General features: G+C 38.0%; 1 protein-coding gene across 2 annotated transcripts in view; it reads right to left on the bottom strand.

The window, feature by feature from the left end:
• The window catches only part of LOC122673402 (bifunctional heparan sulfate N-deacetylase/N-sulfotransferase 4), a 298043-nt gene that overhangs the window by 86854 nt on the left and 189849 nt on the right, over nt 1-21340 (bottom strand). For both annotated transcript variants that reach the window (XM_043871154.1, XM_043871156.1), the window contains 2 exons: nt 19647-19832; nt 17644-17772 (listed from right to left, as the gene is read on the bottom strand). In XM_043871154.1, coding sequence (XP_043727089.1) covers nt 17644-17772; nt 19647-19832 — 315 coding nt within the window. The remainder of the gene's footprint in view (nt 1-17643; nt 17773-19646; nt 19833-21340) is intronic.

Here is a 21340-nt window from a genome sequence, read left to right as displayed (position 1 = left end):
ACAGGCTTCTCAGATGGCTCAGGGGTAAAGAATACACCTACCAAAGTAGGAGATGAGGATTTGATCTCTAGGTTGGGATGATCCCCTGGGTAAGAAATGGCAGCCCACTCCAATATTCTTGCCTTGAAAACCCCGTGGACAGAGGAGCCAGGAGGGTTACAGTCCATAGGGTTGCAAAGAGTTGGACACAAGTAAGTGACTGAGCACACACTCGCACACAAACATATTGATCTAACTAGCTTGGTAAGGTAAAATGAAATGTTACTGTAAGTCAAATTTGCACAAATATTATAAAACACTTCAGGTATTTGGAATATTTTCCATAAAAATTGTAAAATTATTTGTGTGCATCAGAACAAGCAATGATCAAATATAGAGAATTGTTCTCACTTGCACATTAACATTTTAAATCTTTAGCTAAAGATTACTTTCAAAGCTCACAAAGATATCTATACAGAAATAAAGAATGATTAACAATCATATCCTTGAGCAATTTCTATGTCTCTCATATTCTCCTTGGAGAAGGAATGGCAACCCACTCCAGTGTTCTTGCCTGGAGAATCCCAGGGACTGTGGAGACTGATGGACTGTCGTTTGTGTGGTCGCAAAGAGTCGGACACAACTGAAGCGACTTAGCAGCAGTAGCAGCATATCCTCCTTGTACCCTCCACCCCAACTTAAATTTTGTTGGACTCATGGAGCTCACGTGGAGTGGATCATTGGTGGTTTAAGGATGAGGAATGAAACTGGGGAAAGAAGGTAGTGAACACATAAATCAATAGGAGAGCTCTAGAGAGCAGTAACCTTAAGGCAATGGCACCCCACTCTGGTACCCTTGCCTGGAAAATCCCATGGATGGAGGAGCCTGGTAGGCTGCAGTCCATGGGGTTGCAAAGAGTTGGACATGACTGAGAGACTTCACTTTCACTTTCATGCATTGGAGAAAGACATGGCAACCCACTCCAGTGTTCTTGCCTGGAGAATCCCAGGGTCGGGGGAGCCTGGTGGGCTGCCGTCTATGGGGTCGCACAGAGTCGGACACAACTGAAACGACTTAGCAGCAGCAGCAGCAGCAGAGAACAGTAAGGGCTTCCCAGGTGGCTCAGTGGTAAAGAATCTGCCTGCCAATGCAGATACAGAAGACACAGGAAATGCAAGTTCAATCCCTGAATTGGGAGGATCCCCTGGAGGAGAAAATGGCAACCTGCTCCAGTATTCTTGCCTGGAAAATTCCATGGGCAGAGGAGCCTGGCAGGCTGCAGTCCATGTGAGTGCAAAGAGTAGGACATGACTGAGTAAGTAAGCATACATACACACATAGAGAGTGGTAAAAACCATGAAAAAATACGACAGACAAGTCATAGACAATGACTGCAAAAAGGCCAGGCAACCATTCTCAGGTGGTGATTTTTGACCTGAGACATGAGAGGCAGTAGACATCAAGGTTAACAAATTCCTGGAAGCAACCCATTAGAAGCAAAGGGATGCAAGCACAAAACCTGAAGGGCAAACGATCTCGGCATTTTTGAAGGCCTGTGTGGAAACAAGCATGGTGCAGTTTCAGTGGAACTTGTCAATGCAGAGAAGCCAGTAGAAGGCCAAGTCATGGACCAGAGTTTGAATTTTATTCTGAGATTAAATGAGAAGCCTTTGAAGGGGTTTAAGAATGACCATGACATGGTCTGTGTTGGATTTAACAATATCATTCTGATGGCCTTTTGGAATAATAGAGTTGGTGGCCAGAATGGTAATAGCTCTCTGGAGGAGAGAGAAGGGACCCATCATTGGGAAGTGGAGAGAAAAGCATTAATTGGAACATACTTTGAAAGTAGATGGCTTCCCTGGTAGCTCAGTTGATAAAGAATACACCTGCAATGCAGGAGACCCTGGTTCGATTCCTGGGTCAGGAAGATCCCCTGGAGAAGAGATAGGCTACCCACTCCAGTATTCTTGGTCTTCCCTCGTGGCTCAGCTGGTAAAGAATTCACCTGCAATGTGAAAGACCTGGGTTCGATCCCTGGGTGGGGAAGATCCCCTAGAGAAGGGGAAGGCTACCCACTCCAGTATTCTGGCCTGGAGAATTGTGTGTACTGTATAGTCCATGGGGTTGCAAAGAATTGGACACGACTAAGCAACTTTTACATTTTTCATTTTCAGTTTTTTGGAAGTAGAATTGACAGTATTTATTGATAGATTTAATCATTCAACAGATATACAACAAGACCTACAGGGAGCATCAACATGCAAAACGAATGCCTTCTGATGTTACTTGGGAATATGCCTGCTCTCTACAAAATCATTTCCAAAGCCATAATGATTGAGTTAATAACTCCTCACACTGTAAGTCACTATCACTGCACTTCCTATGAATGGGTGTCTTTTCTAAAATATAAATTACTAAAGATTCAAGAATCATTATAAGCTATAGCATATATTTTTTTTGAGGTGCATTCAGCAAAAGATGGAATAGAAGATGATTCCAATTTGGGGCATTGTGATGTGTTTAAAGTTTCTTTTTTTATTTCTTTAAATAGCTCATAATTCCTAACATCTTTGTGTTTATGATCATAACATTGCAGCCCATGTAGAAAAGTCTACCTGTATTGATTTGATTGCTTGAGCAAGTTATTTAAGTGAGTTACAGAATGGACTTCCAAAAAGAAATTGCAAGAGAATGGCAATTTTCAAGTCACATCTTTTATTCACATTTGATTTGAATGTGTACTTGTGTGTGAAAAAAAGTTTAAGTGACTATAATAACACCTTCAAAAAGGAGCTCTATTCTGCTACTTACACTTTATACTTTGAATGGCATTATTGGATACCTTAAATTGGGTTAAAAGTGACAACTGTAAATCAGGGAAACACTTCATGCTTGATATCTTATCTTTTACATTGCTTAAGCTAGTAATTTTCATACAGGGCTAAAGGAGGCTGGCGCTCCCCATGAACTCTGTTCACAAAAACACAATCTTTCATGATGAATAAATCTCTTGGATCCTTCTCTAGTTTTAGTTAATGCTATCACTGAGAGGTAATTGAACACTGACTGTTTTGTTAGGTGTGAAGTCCAGTGAAGACAGATCTATAGGATCAATGCTGGCAGACATGAAAAGTACCTTCCCATTGTAATATGTAATGAAAGTCAGTCTAGAGTTTTGTATTTGGTTTGTGGGTTTGGGTTTTCTTATTTCTAATAAGGTCAACTCATTCATCCAAATTATCTGTAATTATGTTTCATTTAGGAAGGTCTTCCATTTTTCATATCATTAACTTCATGTACTAAACACAGAGATTGCTATAATTCTACAATCCTTACTCCTCATCTGAGCACAACAGTCAGTGTTGGAACATAAAGTGTATCAAAGTATACACTAGTGTTTCTAGTGTTTCTAGTGTTTCTAGCAGAGCTCCCTATTAATAAAAAAATAAATAAACCAAAGGCCTTAAAATCAGCAACACCAGCAACAAAAACAAAAACCTTTGGCAAAAACATCTGAGGTGCTTTGGTAGACAACAAAATCAAATTAAAAAAAAAAAACAAAAAACCAGTCCTGACCAACCAAGCAAGCACTGCATTTGATGACACAGTTTGCTTCACTGGAATAAAGAATAATGATAGATATTTTATTGTTTAAAAATAGCTCAGGAAGCACAATAAAGTGACAATCAAGAACATTTTCAGAAGCGACGCCTGTAATAAAATAAATACCTCTGTAAAAGAGAATGCATTTATCACATGATTTATGTGTTCTAGCAGGGAGAAACAATCAAGCAAAATTCACACTGTAAATAAACTCAGGGTTTGCAGTTTGCTAACACACCTCAAATATATTTGATAATAAAAGTGATATATACTTCTACTTTCTCAAATAAGAATTATGTCCAAAGCATTTACATTTTCTCTGAAAAAAATCCAAACTCTAGTTTTTGTCACATCTCATACTCTCTCTAAGGGAACCAACATTAGCTTCCTCATTTCATTTATGGACAGAGAAATCCTGAAGCACAGAGAAATTATACAACTTTTTCTTCAGTATTTAGCCAGTCAGGAATTAAATAAGAATTTCTGAGTTTGCTTAATACATTTACATTTCTGCTGTCCATCTAATTTTATAAAAAAAAAAAAGAGAGAGAACTAGCTTCCTCATCTTCCCGTCCTTCACTCTTCTTTTTTCCTTCTCTTTCTTCTACATTTGCCCTCTGCTCTTATTTCTTTTCCTTCTTCCTTTTTCTATTCCTTCTTTCTCCCTTCCTTTCCCTTTTCTTCTGAAGCAATTTTAACAACTCATGTGAAATGGCATGTAGTAGACACAGGTAGTCTGATGATATAATTTTTTTATTTATAGTCTTATTGAACAGGTACCTGTTGAGGGACTACTTGTTCCTGAGGGTGCGTTCAGTACAGGTGAGGGAGACGACATTCACTAAACATAAAGATATTTACTGCCGTGAGCAGCATTACACACGTGGCTCTTTGTTTATGTCATATATACACACAGCAGTGAGAGCTGACCTGTGGGGGGAGCCAGGTGAGGAAGAGAAATTAGAGATAGAATCTGAGGGAAAACAGTGAGGTGAAGTCGAGAGTAATGGGAATAGAAAAGTACTGCAGACATTAGAAGGAGTGTGTATGAAGGCCCTAACCTGTCAGCTAGAACTATAAATCAAAATATTATTTGGGTCTATCACGTCCTTGTTTGAATTCCTTTCCTCTTCTTTTGTGACATGTCATACAAAAATTTCCATAATTTTATTTACCTCCTGTTAATGACTTTACCTTCATTTTGTACTCTTAGTGCTAATTTGCTAAAATGCAAACATATATAGCTCCCAAACTTGCCATGAGCATTTTGCCCTCTGTAACTCTGTACACCTTTTCCCTCTACTGCTGCAAACTCCCATTCCACATTTCTACCTCACTAACTCATTCGTCTGATGAGTCCCTACAATGCTCAGCTCAAATACCAACTCCTCTGGACAGGATTCCCAGGCCTTCCTTGATGGGGTTATACACACCCGTCAACACCCACACGACAGAACTGCTTTATAGTGAACACATCGAGAAGATCTCCTTGAAAAAATCAAATAGTTGAGATATAAATAGTAATGAGATATAATATTAAAGAGATATAATATTAAATATACTCCTTATTATATCAGCATTATAAGCCACCGATGGAAAGACTAAGACAAAATAATTTGGTTTTCTAAAATAAAAAAATATGTTTTAGAAAATAATTCATAGTTTTATTTTCATAATATCTGACTCTGAGGAGCAGCCAGAGGAAAACAAAGTAGGAATAACGAAAATGAAATAAAATGAAGTGATCCAAGATGGTCTTTCTTCAATGTACTTCAAATTTTAAAAATAAATATCAAAGAAAGAAACAAGACACTGAAATATCTAGGTGTTATATAATTTGCGGAGGAGAAGAAAGAATAAATGGCAGGGTGAAAACTCACAAACCAAAAAAAGAAACCCACACACAAATTAATATTAATTTTGTGGGCTCCCACAGAATGCACCTACCTTCTTATTACCTCACTAGCCACTAAGTCATATAAACACTAATATAGAGCGATTTATTTTTGACAACCATAAATTCACTGATTTTGCTTTCAAAGAATCCTTAATTATTAAGAGCATTATGTATGCAATACTTATATATTGTAAGCCTCAAAATAGAGAGGAGAAATCTATCGACTAACATTTACATAAATGGTAGGTTGTATTTTTTGCTGTTGAAAATTTATTTATGTGAAAGAGCTATTCCACAATCTTTCATAACATGCTTTGGGAAAACTAAATTATGCAGTTACACAAGATGAAACAGACTTCCCCCAATAAAATAATGTTGCTTTCATTTCTTTTTCTGGGGAAACAAAATTGAAAAAAAAAAAAGTGCAATTTATGGATTTGTTCATGATCTAGAAATATATTGGAATGTAAATTGTATTCCATCAGGACCTGTAGCAACCATTGGTATCGAAAGATGCATGTCTACACAATAATAGCCACCTTTCTCTCATTTGATGAGAAGACAGAGCTCAGAGTTAGGATACAAACGATTCTGGCCTTTTGTGGCGGCACACTTTACATTCTGAACTACTAATTGCTAAGTAAATTTGACTGCAAAAAAATAAAACAAAACCTGCACTATTCCCAAATCGGGAGAGAGCAAAAATTTCTCGGCATTCTCTAAAACGTTATACTAACTGTGATCCTGATTTTCAATGTAGACAAAAAACAAAACCAAACAAAACAGTATTACCTGTAGTGAAGCTATGGATATTAGCTGACTACATATTCTGCAACATTCCTACTGTGAGTGTGAATCACTGCAGAAGTGATGATTCATGTCCTTTTGTAAAGGTTAGTCTTGCAAATCTTTAAGTTAAAAAAAAAAAAAAGCCAAACAAAAAAACAGATAAAGGGAATAAAAGAGGTCACTGTAGGTCTTTCAGTAAGTGGAAATAGAATTTTCCACAATCTATATACTCTACAGGAGTCCATTCTTCTCACAGTTGGTGGCAGTTCTCCCAGGCTCTAAAGCCTCAGAGCTCTAATACCATTAATTGCTTCAAAAGTTCCTGCCCAGATAAGAGGCACATTTCACTGGAGTAGAGCAGTTAGAAGTTAATTTATTATTTTTTAATAAACACTGCTGGAACATTTGTCAATATCTTCCATGATCCTGAGTTAGAAATATTAACATATTATTTTATCTTTATAAAATACATTTTATAAAAGTACATTTTATGTTCATGTATGCTAAGTTGCTTTGATTGTGTCTGACTCTTTGTGACCCTATGTACAAGCCTGCCAAGCTCCTCTGGCCGTAGGATTCTCTAGGCAAGAACACGGGAGTGGGTTGCCATGCCCTCCTCCTGATCCAGGGATCGAACCCATGTTTCCTGCATTGGCAGGTGGGTTCTTTGTGTGTGTGCTAAGTCACTTCAGTTGTGTTCGACTCTTTGAGACCCTATGGACTATAGCCCACCAGGCTCCTATGTCCATCGGATTCTCTAGGCAAGAATACCGGAGTGAGTTGCCTTGTCCTCCTCCAGGGGATCTTCCGACCCAGGGATCGAATTGCATCTTCTTTGACTCTGGAATTGCAGGCGGATTTCTTTACTTCTGAGACACCAGGGAAGCCCAGGTGCAGATCTTTACCACTTGGAATATGCATTTGCTTTGTTCTACATGAAATATCTGATGGCTATAATTTTCTATAAAGCACAGCATTCATAGGAAATAAAAATTATCAAAGAATGTTTAGATGTCTTGAATATCAGTAATCTGTAATTCTTTATAATCTTCTTTAAAAAAGATGTGGGATATTTTGTGCATTTTATTTTGCTGCACTGCCTTTGTATCTGTGAATTATCTTACATATCCACTTCCATATTGTTTCAAGATTTAAAAGAACTTAAAGTTTAGTTCAGCTTAGTTCATGTTGATGTTTTCCTAAGCCTTGCAGCTGTCTTTAATCTGCCTGAAAAGTGAGCACTAATTCATAATGTACTGCACCTGCTATTAGATTGCATGGAATTGGAGATTGATATACACAAGAAAGAAAAGCTCATTAGCCAGCCTAGGTGTGAGAAGGTTCAGGAGACAGTAGTGGGGAAGTATATCATTGCAGTTCCATTATTCTCCACTGTCAATTGCAAGTACACCATTCTTTCAGGCACATATTTTTTTGTTCACCTGGATTTGCAACTGGCCAAAAACAAAGGTTAGTGAGTCTAGGCACTGCTCTGGACTCTGGATGATGTAGTGCATTTCGTGGCTCCAGCTCTGCCATTTTGAAGCCTCTGAGTCAGAGAATATTTAGATATATCTGTCAAAAAACTTAGAAAATTCTATTTTCATATTGTTTTTTGTGAAGCACAACATTAAAATGAATTAGAAAAAAATATTAAATCCAGCAAGGCATATTCATTTTAAGCTTTTACAGTTAGTGATGACACCATCTGATAAGACTCCAGACTTCCTCGACTACAGTCAATTGTTGCATATTTTATAGGGTAGTGTCTTGACTTGAATGATAGTGGGTTACCTGGTGTAAGCTGTTTCACCTCATACATGATTAAATTATATATCTTCCTGCCTGTACAAAGATTATATTGAAAATACAGGAAGAATTCGGCACTAGGGAAATACATGTTAGCATTTGACAAGTGGGGAACAGTGCAGGCAAATATCAATATGTGATGAGGTCATGACGGAATCTAAAAAAAAAAAAAAAAAACAGGAGGAAGTTATCTGAAAGTTAAGTGGACAGATGCTTAGCTATTCTTTTGAAATGCCGTTCACACAGCTTTCAAGTCATTTAATTTTCAGTTTTTTACATTAATCTGGGCAAAACAAGTTGGTATCTAAGGAAATCAAGAAACCCCAATTCTTGCAGTTTGCTGAATCAAAATATCTAATGCACAACAATAACAGGAGTTCATATATGAGTCAAGATGTAAAAATATATTCCAATTTCCATTTTCTGCTTTATGGTGTATTAGAAAATAATGACATATTTTAAAATGTGTAAAACTATGAGGACAGCATGGCAGCTAGAATCAAAATTAAATTAAAAAAAACTATTTGAACATGCATAAAGAAAAATATTAGCAACTTTTGAGCACAGAATATATACAGGTCTGTTCTAGAGAAGGGCAACACAAAGTAATGTGAATTCCTAAAGTGGAAACTGGGCAGAGAAAGCAGCTACCATAGTCTTGGTGTGGTTCATGCCTTTTTGACTGCAGAACAGAGCTGTGGAAGTTATAAACCAGGAAAAACAAAACACAAACAACTAGGTAGGACTTCTCAAGGATATTTAATCCAGTCCCCTTCCTCAAGGCAATAAGAAAGAACTCTATAGCTATTGATTCCATTTTAAAGTACTCTAGAGAGGGGAATTCCAGGACACTCCCTCATATACCTTTTCCAGCTTTTATTATCTTCATAGGATATGCACATACAAATGAATCCAGAAACTATTTGATCAGTTCAAATGATCTGCTAAATCTGGCAGTAATATTTCTTTCAGGATACTGATGATAGAAATGTCTTCCTCTGCTACTTCCTCCAATACATCTACCACTGAATATTTTCTCATTTTACAGAATTTTTTCATTCTTATGCTATTGTTTTTGTTTAGTCATTAAGCTGTGTCCAACTCTTTGTGACTCCACAGACTGTAGCCCACCAGGCTCCTCTGTCCATGGGATTTCGCAGACAAGAATGTTGGAGTGGGTTGCCATTTCCTTCTCCAGGGGATTTTCCTGATCCAGGGATCAAACTCATATCTTCTGCATTTGCAGGAGGATTCTTCACCACTGAACCACCAGAGAAACCCTTAATTCTTATTGTTGATGTTGTTTCACTAAGCTGTGTCCAATTCTCTACAACACCATGGACTGCAGCACACCAGGCTTCCCTCCTTCACTATCTCCCTGAGTTTGCTCAAACTCACGTCCATTGAGTCAGTGACGCTATCTATCCAAGCATCACATCTTCTGTTGCCCCCTTCCCCTCCTACCATCAATCTTTCCCAGCATCAGCGTCTTTTCCAAAGAGTCAACTCTTCACATCAGGTGGCCAAAGTATTGGAGCTTCAGCTTCGGCATAAGTCCTTCCAATGAATATTCAGAGTTGATTATTAATTCTTTTGCATGTTGATAAATTACCATTTCCTTTTCCCTCTGACCCTACTATAACTAAATATGTAGTGCTGGTTTGTAATATGTAAAATTAAACCTACTTCATATTTTTTATGTTTTATAATGAAAAATGTATACCTATGTCTAACTGGATAAGAACAGAATCACACAGTTTTAGCATCAGATGAGATATTAAAAGTAATAGATTTGACATTCCTACAAAATTTCTGTTTATACAGGTTCAATGACAAGGAACCGAATATGTCATGAGGCAGTCCATACAATTTACTGGCAGATTTAATCTATATTTATATAATGTTTATACTTAAATAATGCTGGAATTTGTGCACTATTTTCTTTGAAAGTAATTTTGGGGCTTTTTATGATTGCCTGTTAAATTTCATCTTGCTAGATTTGGTCTGTTACTTCACTGTGCTATGTATACTAGGTATTATACATTATCATCTGATGTATTTACCATGACTGTCACCTTTGTATCACACTATCTTATCCTTATCCATCCATTCATTAATATACTGGAAACCCAACACTAAGGACAAAAATCTGTGGATCATTTACAAATCCTCAGAGAAAATCACTATGTGAGAGAGATGCCACAATATAAGGAGTCCATAGTATTTCCAGGATGTGAAAGTGTAGGTCACTATTGAAAAATGAAATAAAATGAGATTGGTCTTAAACCTTTAGAGTTTATACTAACACTATGATCACTTATTCTCCTTATAAGCACAAAGACATTGGTTTTCCATGTTCAAAATCAGTTGAAAGAGTAGGTAGGAGAAGTGATCATCTTTCTCTATGATTTCATGGATGTTGACACTTTCTACTGAAATCACATCTCCCCAAGGGACTTTGATACCTAAAAAATGCAGGCATAGACCTCTCCTTTGGGAACAGAATCTGTGAGGATACAAATATTCTTTAGAGTCAACATATTAATGAACTCATCTTGAAAACATACCTTCACATCAATGAATTTACAGGCTTTTTTTCTTCAGTTCAGTTCAGTTCAGTTCAGTTCAGTTCAGTCGCTCAGTCGTGTCTGACTCTTGGCGACCCCATGAACCGCAGCACGCCAGGCCACCCTGTCCATCACCAGCTCCCGGAGTCTACCCAAACCCATGTCCATCGAGTCGGTGACGCCATCCAACCATCTCATCTTCTGTTGACCCCTTCTCCTCCTGCCCTCAATCTTTCCCAGCATCAGGGTCTTTTCAAATGAGTCAGTTCTTCGCATCAGGTGGCCAAAGTAGTGGAGTTTCAGCTTCAGCATCAACCCTTCCAGTGAATATTCAGGACTGATTTCCTTTAGGATTGACAGGTTGGATTTCTTTGCAGTCCAAGGGACTCTCAAGAGTCTTCTCCAACATCACAGTTCAAAAGCATCAATTCTTTGGCACTCAGCTTTCTTTATAGTCCAACTCTCACAACCATACATGACTACTGGAAAAACCATAGCTTTGACTAGACAGATCTTTGTTGGTAAAGCAATGCCTCTGCTTTTTAATATTCTGTCTAGGCTGGCCATAGCTTTTCTTCCAAGGAGCAAACATCTTTCAATTTCATGGCTGCAGTCACCATCTGCAGTGATTTTGGAGCCCCCAAAATTAAACTCTCTCACTGTTTCCATTGTTTTCCCATCAATTTGCCATGAAGTGATGGGACCGGATGCCATGATCTTAGTTTTCTGAATGCTGAGTTTTAATCTAACTTTTTCACTCTCCTCTTTCACTTTCATCAAGAGGCTCTTTAATTCTTCTTTGCTTTCTGTCATAAGGGTGGTGTCATCTGCATATTGATATTTCTCCCGGCAATCTTGATTCCACCTGTGCTTCATCCAGCCCAGCACTTCTCATGATGCACTCTGCAATAAGCAGGGTGACAATATACAGCCTTGACGTACTCCTTTCCCAATTTAGAACCAGTGTGTTGTTCCATGTCCAGTTCTAACTGTTGCTTCTTGACCTGCATACAGATTTCTCAGGAGGCAGGTCAGGTGATCTGGTATTCCCATCTCTTGAAGAGTGTTCCACAGTGTGTTGTGATCCACACAATCAAAGGCTTGTTGTGGTCAATAAAGCAGAAGCAGATTTTTTTCTGGAACTCTCTTGCTTTTTTGATGATCCAGAACATGTTGGCAGTTAGATCTCTGGTTCCTCTGCCTTTTCTAAATCCAGCTTGAACATCTGGAAGTTCATGGGTTCATGCACTGATGAAGCCTGGCTTGGAGAATTTTGAGCATTACTTTGCTAGCATATGAGATGAGTGCAACTGCGCAGTAGTTTGAGCATTCTTTGGGATTGCCTTTCTTTGGGACTGGAATGAAAACTGACCTTTTCCAGTCCTGTGGCCACTGCTGAGTTGCCCAAATTTTCTGGCATATTGAGTGCAGCACTTCCATAGCATCATCTTTTAGAATTTGAAATAACTAACTGGAATTCCATCGCCTCCCCTAACTTTGTTTGCAGTGATGCTTTCTAAGGCCCACTTGACTTCACATTCCAGGATGCCTGGCTCTAGGTGAGTGATCACACCATCGTGGTAATCTGGGTCATGAAGATCTTTTTTGAACAGTTCTTCTGTGTATTCTTGCCACCTCTTCTTAATATCTTCTGCTTCTGTTAGGTCCATACCATTTCTGTCCTTTATTGTGCTCGTCTTTGCATGAAATGTATCACTTCTGGTGCCTCTCTATTCATAACAGGACACAGCTACAAAAACTTCCAAGCTTACATTATCTTTACTTCAGTCATCACTTCCTTCCCTCTTTCTTTGTTTCCCATTTTATTTCACTCCCTTCATGTCTTTTCCCACCTCATTTCCTCATTTGGTGTGATGGCTAATTTTGTACCAACTTGACTGGACCACAAGTTACTCAGCTCAAACATTATTCTGGGTGTGTCCATGAGGATGATTTTGGATGAGATTAACAACCAAATTGGTTAACTGAGCAAAGCAGATAATGTGGATGGGTCTGATCTAATCTGCTGAAGGCCAAATAGAATGAAAAGTCTCACTTTTCTGTGAATAAAAAGGAATTTCTTCTGCCCCATTGCCTTTGAACTGATCACTGTTTTCTGTTTTTTTTTTTTTTTTTTTTTAACCTGCCTAAAAACCTGAAGTGAAACACTGGCTCTTCCTGGGTCTCAATCCTGTTGACTTTGGGGCTAGAAATACACCATCAACTGTTCTGGTATTCAGGCTAGAGAACTTCTATTGAAACTATACCATCAGTTCCCCTGGGACTCTAGCTTGTTCACTGTAGATTTTGAGGCTTGCCAACCTCCATAAACACATGAACAAATTTCTTGTAATAAATCTCTCCCCCACAATCCTCTTAGTTCTGTTTCTTTGAAGAACCCTGATTAATATATCTGATAACTTCTGCTCATGCAGCTCTAGAACTAAGCCCTGTTTTAATCTGGGTTCCGTCAAATGCTACCCACAGTCTGTCTCCCTAGAGAGCTGAGTAGTGTCTACTTGAATTGCCTATGACTACACTGCTCAGGTTTTGAGCAGCATTATTCCTTACTCCCATATCTTTGTGGATTGCTATTTGTCTGATCCCAGCTTCATATCGCTGTACATAGAATGTCTTACATTATCCACACTGTTAATCATCTCTAACATTGCTCCTTCTTCTTTGTCTATCTGGGTTTCCCGCCTTCACTCATGAATCCTACTTTAAGATCACCATCAGTTCACAATGATAAAGTAAGTACAGTTTGTTATTGGAGTCTAGAAATCTCCTGAAAACTCCCCTCTTCCATTGTTCTATTTCTCCTGCAATTAAAATAACTTTGGTTGGCAATGATAAGCTTTTTAAGTGAGGTTAGTGTTATTTTGTCAGTTTACAGCAAGTGCTACAGATATAAGTGCCAAATAGTCTTCCATCTTATTTAAAGGACCAACTACTAGCCTCTGAGTAATGATTTATGCACGCTTGCATGCTAAGTCACTTCAGTCATGTCCGCCTCTTTGCGACCCCATGGACTGTAGATTGCTAGGCTCCTCTGTCCATGGGATTCTCCAGGAAAGAATACTGGAGTAGGTTGTTGTTTCCTTGTTCGGAGGATCTTCCCGACTCAGGGATCAAACCCAGGTCTCCTGTCTCCTGAATTGGCAGGTGCGTTCTTTACCACTGACAAGGACCAACTATTAGTCTCTGAATAATGCTATATCAGTTCAGTTCAGTTCAGTTGCCCAGTCATGTCCTACTCTTTGCGACCCCATGAATTGCAACATGCCAGGCCTCCCTGTCTATCACCAACTCCCAGAGTTTACCCAAACTCATGTCCATCGAGTCGGTGATGCCATCCAACCATCTCATCCTCTGTCATCCCCTTCTCCTCCTGCCCTCAATCTTTCCCAGCATCAGAGTCTTTTCCAGTGAGTCAGCTCTTTGCCATCAGGTGGCCAAAGTATTGGAGTTCCAGCTTCAACATCAGTCCTTCCAATGAACACCCAGGACTGATCTCTTTTACGATGGACTTGTTGAATCTCCTTGCAGTCCAAGGGACTCTTAAGAGTCTTCTTCAACACCACAGTTCCAAAGCATCAATTTTTCAGCACTCAGCTTTCTTCACAGTCCAACTCTCACATCCATACATGATCACTGGAAAAACCATAGCCTTGACTAGATGGACCTTTGTTGGCAAAGTAATGTCTCTGCTTTTTAATATGCTGTCTAGGTTGGTCATAACTTTCCTTCCAAGGAGTAAGTATCTTTTAATTTCATGGCTGCATCACCATCTGCAGTGATTTTGGAGCCCCCCCTCCAAAAAAATAAAGAAAGAGTCAGAAATGATGCTATATATGGAGTACTAAATTCAAAGTATTTGAAAAGCAGAGTTATAAATCCATCTCTTTAATGACAAGTAGCCCCATAGGCACCCAGGTAGTGAATATCAGTAACAATCAGACCTTGGGGCTAGAGGTTCATGGGAGGGAATCATCAGTGTTCTGATGCTTATCCCTTCCCCTGAGGAGGGGACAAGGGCAGATTTGGGGTTGGGAGTGTAGACCCAAAGTGAAAACAGTATGAAGATGTGACCTTTGCTTCTGTGAAGATCAAATTCTCAATTAATGGGGGAAGGAGGAAAGAGAAATATTTCCCATATTTGCTTTCATTCACATTCACACGCATATATCGATTCTCAAAAGTATTTTGTGATGTTATTGATTCTTCTAAGTCTCAGTGAGCTTGAATTAAACACATACAAAATGGAATATCCAAAAGGAATACTTTTGAGGAACATTGAGGATTGTCTAGTTTATACATTTGTCTTACAGGAGAGCAAACAAGTTCTGAGAAATAGAATTTCTTACTAAGATCATAGAGCATCCAAGCTCTTCGTCAGTTTAATGGAATCCCAACAAAAGAGACAGTTCTGTTTTGTTTTTAATAGTCCTGCAGTTTGAAGAGGTTTGTTGATTACTCATACTCAGATAAAGCACTCATTCCCCATGCTCAAAGTCCTTCAAGCTAGGCTTCAGCAGTACTTGAACTAAGAACTTTCAGATGTACAAGCTGGGTTTAGAAAACATAGAGGAACCAGAGATCAAATTACCAACATTCATTGCATCATAGAGAGAGCAGGGAATTTCAGGAAAAAACATCTATTACTGCTTCACTGATTACGCTAAAGCCTCTGACTGTGAGATCACAACAAACTGGAAAGTTCTTAAAGAGATGGGAATACCAGACCACCTTACCTGCCTCCTGAGAAACATGTATGTGGGTCAAGAAGCAACAGTTTGAATTGGACACAGAACAACTGACTGTTTCCAAATTGGGGAAACAGTACATCAAGGCTGTATATTGTCACCTTGCTTATTTAATTTCTATGCAGAGTACATCATGTGAAATGCCAGGCTGGATGACTCACAATCTGGAATCAAGTTTGGCAGGAAAAATATCAACAACCTCAGATATGCAGATGATACCACTTTAACTGTAGAAAGCGACAAAAAAACTAAAGAACCTCTTGATGAAGATGAAAGAGGAGGGTGAAAAAGCTGGCTTAAAACTGAAAACATTCAAAACACAAAGATCATGGCATCTGGCCCAATAATACATGGCAAATAGAAGAAGAAAAAGTGGAAGCAGTATCAGATTTTATTTTCTTGTGCTCCAAAATCAGTGTCAGTGACTGCAGCCATGAAATTAAAAGATGCTTGCTCCTTGGAAGGAAAGCTGTGACAAACCTAGACAGGGTATTAAAAAGCAGAGATATCACTTTGTCCACAAAGGTCCAGATAGTCAAAGCTATGGTGGTTCCAGTGGTCATATATGGATGTGAGAGTTGGACCATAAAGAAGGCTGAGTGCCAAAGAATTGATGCTTTTGAACTTTAGTGTTAGAGAAGATTCTTTAAAGTCCCTTGGACTGCAAGGAGATCAAACCAGTCAATCCTAAAGGAAATCAACTCTGAATAGTCATTGGAAGCACAGATGCTGAAGTTGAAGTTCCAATATTTTGATCACCTGATGGGAAGAGCCGACTCATTAGAAAAGACCCCGATTCTGAGAAACATTGAAGGTAAAGAAGAGGGCATCACCAACTCGATGGACATGAATCTGAGCAGACTCTGGTAGATGGAGAAGGACAGGGAAGCCTGCAGCACTGTAGTCTATGGGGTCTCAAAGAGTCAGACACAACTTAGAGACTGAACAATAACATGCATTTTTACCCCCACTTCCCTACCCCTTCAATTCAATTTATGAGTTTTCATCTATATACGAGGTAGGTTTTTATTTAATTTCTTCATGGATTAAAAATAGCATATATATTAGCTAAATTTATTTAAACATACCTGGAGCTTCACCAGAGACAACCGAACCACAGTTTTTTTTAAAGCATGAATCATTTTCTCTCAGTATGAAAATTTCTTACCAAAACAAGTTAGACATAGCGTACAACTCACTATTTCACATTTTCTTGTGTGCAGTGGGATGTAAAGAAAAGGACATGACTCTCTAAAACCTCAGAAATGGAATCTTTAAGGGAAAAAAATTGAAAAAGCTGAAGTAATTGCAACATTATCTAGTGACAATATATTCCCATATTGCTATACTTTTCCACATATAACTGGAAATAAAATTGCAAAACTCTGAATAATCAAAGGGCACAATTAAAAGGGGCAAATTTTCTAGCTTTGATTCCAAACAAAATTAATGAATATTTTAAAAAGAAGCCTCAGATGACCCTAGTATTTAAAGATAATGCATAGTTATGTATTTTCATGTAGAAGGAAATAGCAACCCACTCCAGTATTCTTGCCTGGAGAATTATATGGGCAGAGGAGCCTGGCGTGCTACCGTCCATGGGATGACAAAGTGTCAGATATAACTGAGGAACTAACACACACACTGCGTATTTTCAATGCAGCTTTTCATTGTGATCATTTTTAGAGATGGAAATATGTATGTCTACTGATAGACATACTACTACTTGAGCTAGAAGCAGATTCAACTTACAGACAAAATACCCACCACCGTATTGTGAATGTTTTTGGCTGTACTCAGTCATGTCTGACTCTGTGACCCCATGGACTGTAGCCCACCAGGTTCCTCCATCCATAGAATTTTCCAGGCAATAATACAGGAGTGGGTTGCCATTTTCTTCTCCTGAGTTTCTTCCAGACCCAGAGATCGAACCCACTTGAACCAGTATCTCTTGCTAGACAACTGTATATATGTCTTTACTACAATTCAAGTATAAGAGTCAACGTTGAGATATTATCTTACATTTAAGTGGTATAGTCAACACATGGATCTTAACAAATCTGTGTTTTTCTTGATTGACCTTTATTAAGGGAATTTAATAATTAGATGTAGTCTAATTTCTCTCTAGTATTTACCATCTACTCTTGTGAGAAGGTTGACAACGGAAACAAAATGAAACATATTTAAAAGGTCTGATGTTATTGTGAAAAGCATAAATAGGATACTTACTGGGTTTAGAAGGATTGTGAGGAAAAGTTCACCTCCTCTGATACTTTTATCCAATTCTTGGGGACCTCCTGGATACTCTTTGTAGAAAATAGTGTGTGTGAACAACCCACAGGTCTGTCGAGGGAGGACCTGAGGAAAAAGAAAAAGCAGCATATTGACATGACTTAATTGAAAGTTCCATTGCTGTGTCATGACTTCAGAGTCTGCATATCATCATTCCCATTGGAGTTTCCCAGTGGATAAAGCCAAAATCTTACTGTAACCAAGAGTCGATGCTGGTGTAATTATGTAAATATTGAGAGTTGCCCATTCAAAGTCATAGGACATATACATTACAACATTTTCATTCATGCCTATAATTTTCACCTACCAGCTGAGTTATGTTACAGAATTGGTTAAAAAAAAAAAAAGGCTTCTTAGGGTTAATTTAATTTAAATATAGAGATTCTCCAAGGTTACATTTTTCATGGTATTAGACCGTTATTTTCCTTGATCCTGAAATACAGTTTACGTGTACTTACATCTCAGAGTCCTCAGGCTCTGAGATTCAAAACAATGAGTTTTCAGCAGCCTCACCACTCTGTTTTGTTTTTACTACTCTGAATTAAAGTTTTAATCCCAGTAGTAGTCAAATTATCTAATGATTGCTTCTGGTATGTCTTGAGGCTAATTCTGTTGTAACTCAGAATGTTCAACAGAGAAAGCAAATAGGTAATTTTATTCCAAAAACTTTTTATTGAATAATAAACTACTTATAATCTAATGGGGTTGAGGACATGTATTCATTTGCACAGAATAACTATTTATTCTTTGCTTAATTTTAAAAATCTAGGTATACGAAAATAAATAGTGCTGACTTAAAGGAATGTGTCTATTTAAAAATATATCAAATGGTTACACTACTCAATTAAGGGAAAACTGCTTTCACTCTGATCTGCAATTATATCAGAGTAAAACTTTTAATATCTCCTGGATTTCTAAGGACATCAATACCTTTAGTTGCATTTTCAATAGATCCATTAAATCTGAGGCTTCTTTAGGTCCTCTAGTACCAATTTACAATAAAAAATTAAAGTTTTATGATTAATGAATGTTGAGTATTATCTCTGTTAATAAGTGTCCTATTACTTTTTCTTTGGTTTTAGATACATATTGGGTAGAAAGATAGATAGGCAGATGATTCCAGTAGTAACCTGAATAATGGGTTGAAAAGATGTAAATGTTTAAAGGAGGGAGAACAGTTGTAAACCTTTCCTATGATCTTGGCAACCAGTGATGAGAATATGACGTAAGGCACTGGATGTGGGGATGGATGTTTTAAGATGAGCTATTTTATTACAAAGCAAAACAAGACAATCTTTTTCATTCTCATCTAATAAATTCCCATCTAATATACTTTTGGTTTTATTTTCATTTGCAGGAACATATGCACCACCCTTCCATCAAAGTATTATTTTTCAGTTAATATATTGGAAAAGAAAATATATACCTTCATTTTTATAATATGCTAGGAAGAGAACAATGAAAAACTGCTATCCTAAGATATTCTTCAGTGTCTTAAACTGAAAATAAACTGAGTGGATAAATTTAGCTCTTGGATACTATCTGTTAGATTCTGTCTGTTTATAGTGTAGTGATTTGAGAGGTGTTTTCTTGATTTATGAACCTACATTTTGCCTAGAAAACTCTAAATAGAACCAGCCAAACAAATGGACCTGGAGAAACTCCCCAGAAGTAAAAGGTCCCCAGACAAATCCAGAAATGGCAGGGGATGACCTACATGAAACATGCTTCCAACATTTTGAGCTTGTCTCAAATTTGCCAATACTACCCCACAGCTTAAGAAGCAAGTCTATAGCCAAGCAGTGTATTAATGTGTGACCATCATGGTGTGCAAGGGATTTATGATACTCATGTAAAAGAGTGTTTTTGAAGTTAGATTTTGTCTTCATTCCACATGTAGGTACTGAGAGCCTTCGATACACACAACAATACATGCTCACCATGATGCTATTGTGAATGAAGCCCTTTCGGTAGCGTGCAGGTTTCAAATGCGGATACTCTTCAGTGCTGGTGACCTGAATACCCCAGACCTTCTTCCAAGCTGCATACAGCTGAATATGAACTGGGTAGACCCCTGAGTGATGTGGTGCCACGGCGTAGCCCATGTTGATAGGTATTCCATGTTCCTAAAAGAAAGCCAGAATGACATCATATGACATGTGGTCGGTTGAATTCAATTAAAATCATTTCCACAAATACCTATTTAGGATACATTGAATTCTATGCTAAGAATGAAATACATAAAAACTAATAGGATGGCATTTTTGTCCTTCAGTAACTCATGATCTTATGATAGTCATAGTAAATTCATTGGGCATGTTGCTCAGTCATGTCCGACTATTTGCAAACCCATGAACTGTAGCCTGCCAAGTTTCTCTCTCCATAGAATTTTCCAGGCAAGAATACTAGAGTAGGTTGCCATTTCTTACTCCAGTGGATCTTCCTGACCCAAGGACTGAAACTGCATCTCCTGAATTAGCAGATGGGTTCTCTACCAGATGGGAAGCTAAGATTAATTCTGAATTTTGAATACAGAAAGTTTGGGGGGAAGATAAGAAGAGGACATGGCCCTTCCTCAGAAAAGAGAAAAAAAAACAACCCAAAAAGCACATGTATAAGTTGCCCTACTATGAGCAAGAATAGCACAATGTAGGGTGTGTGTGTCTATAATGTTGAAGACAACCAAAAAGGTAAGTATGTGCAATAATGTGATGAGCTTTTACTGTTAACATCAGGGATTGGGAATTAATGTATTTGAATGGCATAGACAAGGAAGCTCTGTGATCATGGAGGGTCATGACTGCTCTATGTCTTAGGAAGCAGGATATAGTGACAACATGCTAAGATGAACCAGAAGTGAGGAAGAAGTGAATCAAGCCTGTGCATTACAAAGCTATTGCAATGGTGCAGTTTAGAGGGAACTGTAGATTGTTGGTGGTCAGATTAAAAGCCTACGAAAAAATGCCATATGAGACTCAGTGATGATTTGGATACAGTGGGTAAAGGAAAAGTGAAGACTGGTTTTGGATCTTAGCAGCTCAATTTATTTTTATAAAACCTACTATTTACTATGAGAGACTTGTCTTGGGTAAACAGTGAACTCTAAAGGAAAAGAAGGATAAATTTAAAACAATAACATGAGAAAATTATAGAAGAATGGTATTACATTGTAAACTACATCATATCAACCTATAGTCTTCTAAGTTCTGCTTCTTTGTATTTCTCCCTTTAAATGCTTATCTGCTTTATAAAGATGACTTGAAGGATAGAATCTCATCAATTGAGGGTATAAATGACAATATTCAGTAATACATAAAGGCTGACTGAATCAAAAAACAGAACACAAAAAAAGTATTGACTTGACAATTGCCACATATATTTTCTATCGTATGATACACAGCACAGGGAAAGAATTCAGTCTGGCATAATAAGCAAGTAGTGAATGGATCACGTATCTATAATGCCTAAGTCAATGCCACATTCAGTTCAGAAGATAGACCCTAAAGATTTTGCTAGTCTCCTTCATTTCACAGTCTGACCCTCACTGTACAGCCAGATTCACCTCTCTTTCACTAGGAGTATGTGTTTTCTAACATCTATTACAATAAATGGCTCTGTAGAAAGACTGAATTAT

The sequence above is a fragment of the Cervus elaphus genome, chromosome 17 (genome assembly GCF_910594005.1).
Source record: "Cervus elaphus chromosome 17, mCerEla1.1, whole genome shotgun sequence".
Lineage (NCBI taxonomy): Eukaryota > Metazoa > Chordata > Mammalia > Artiodactyla > Cervidae > Cervus > Cervus elaphus.
Note: the sequence above shows the minus strand (reverse complement) of the source record. Positions and strands in the feature narration are given on the sequence as shown.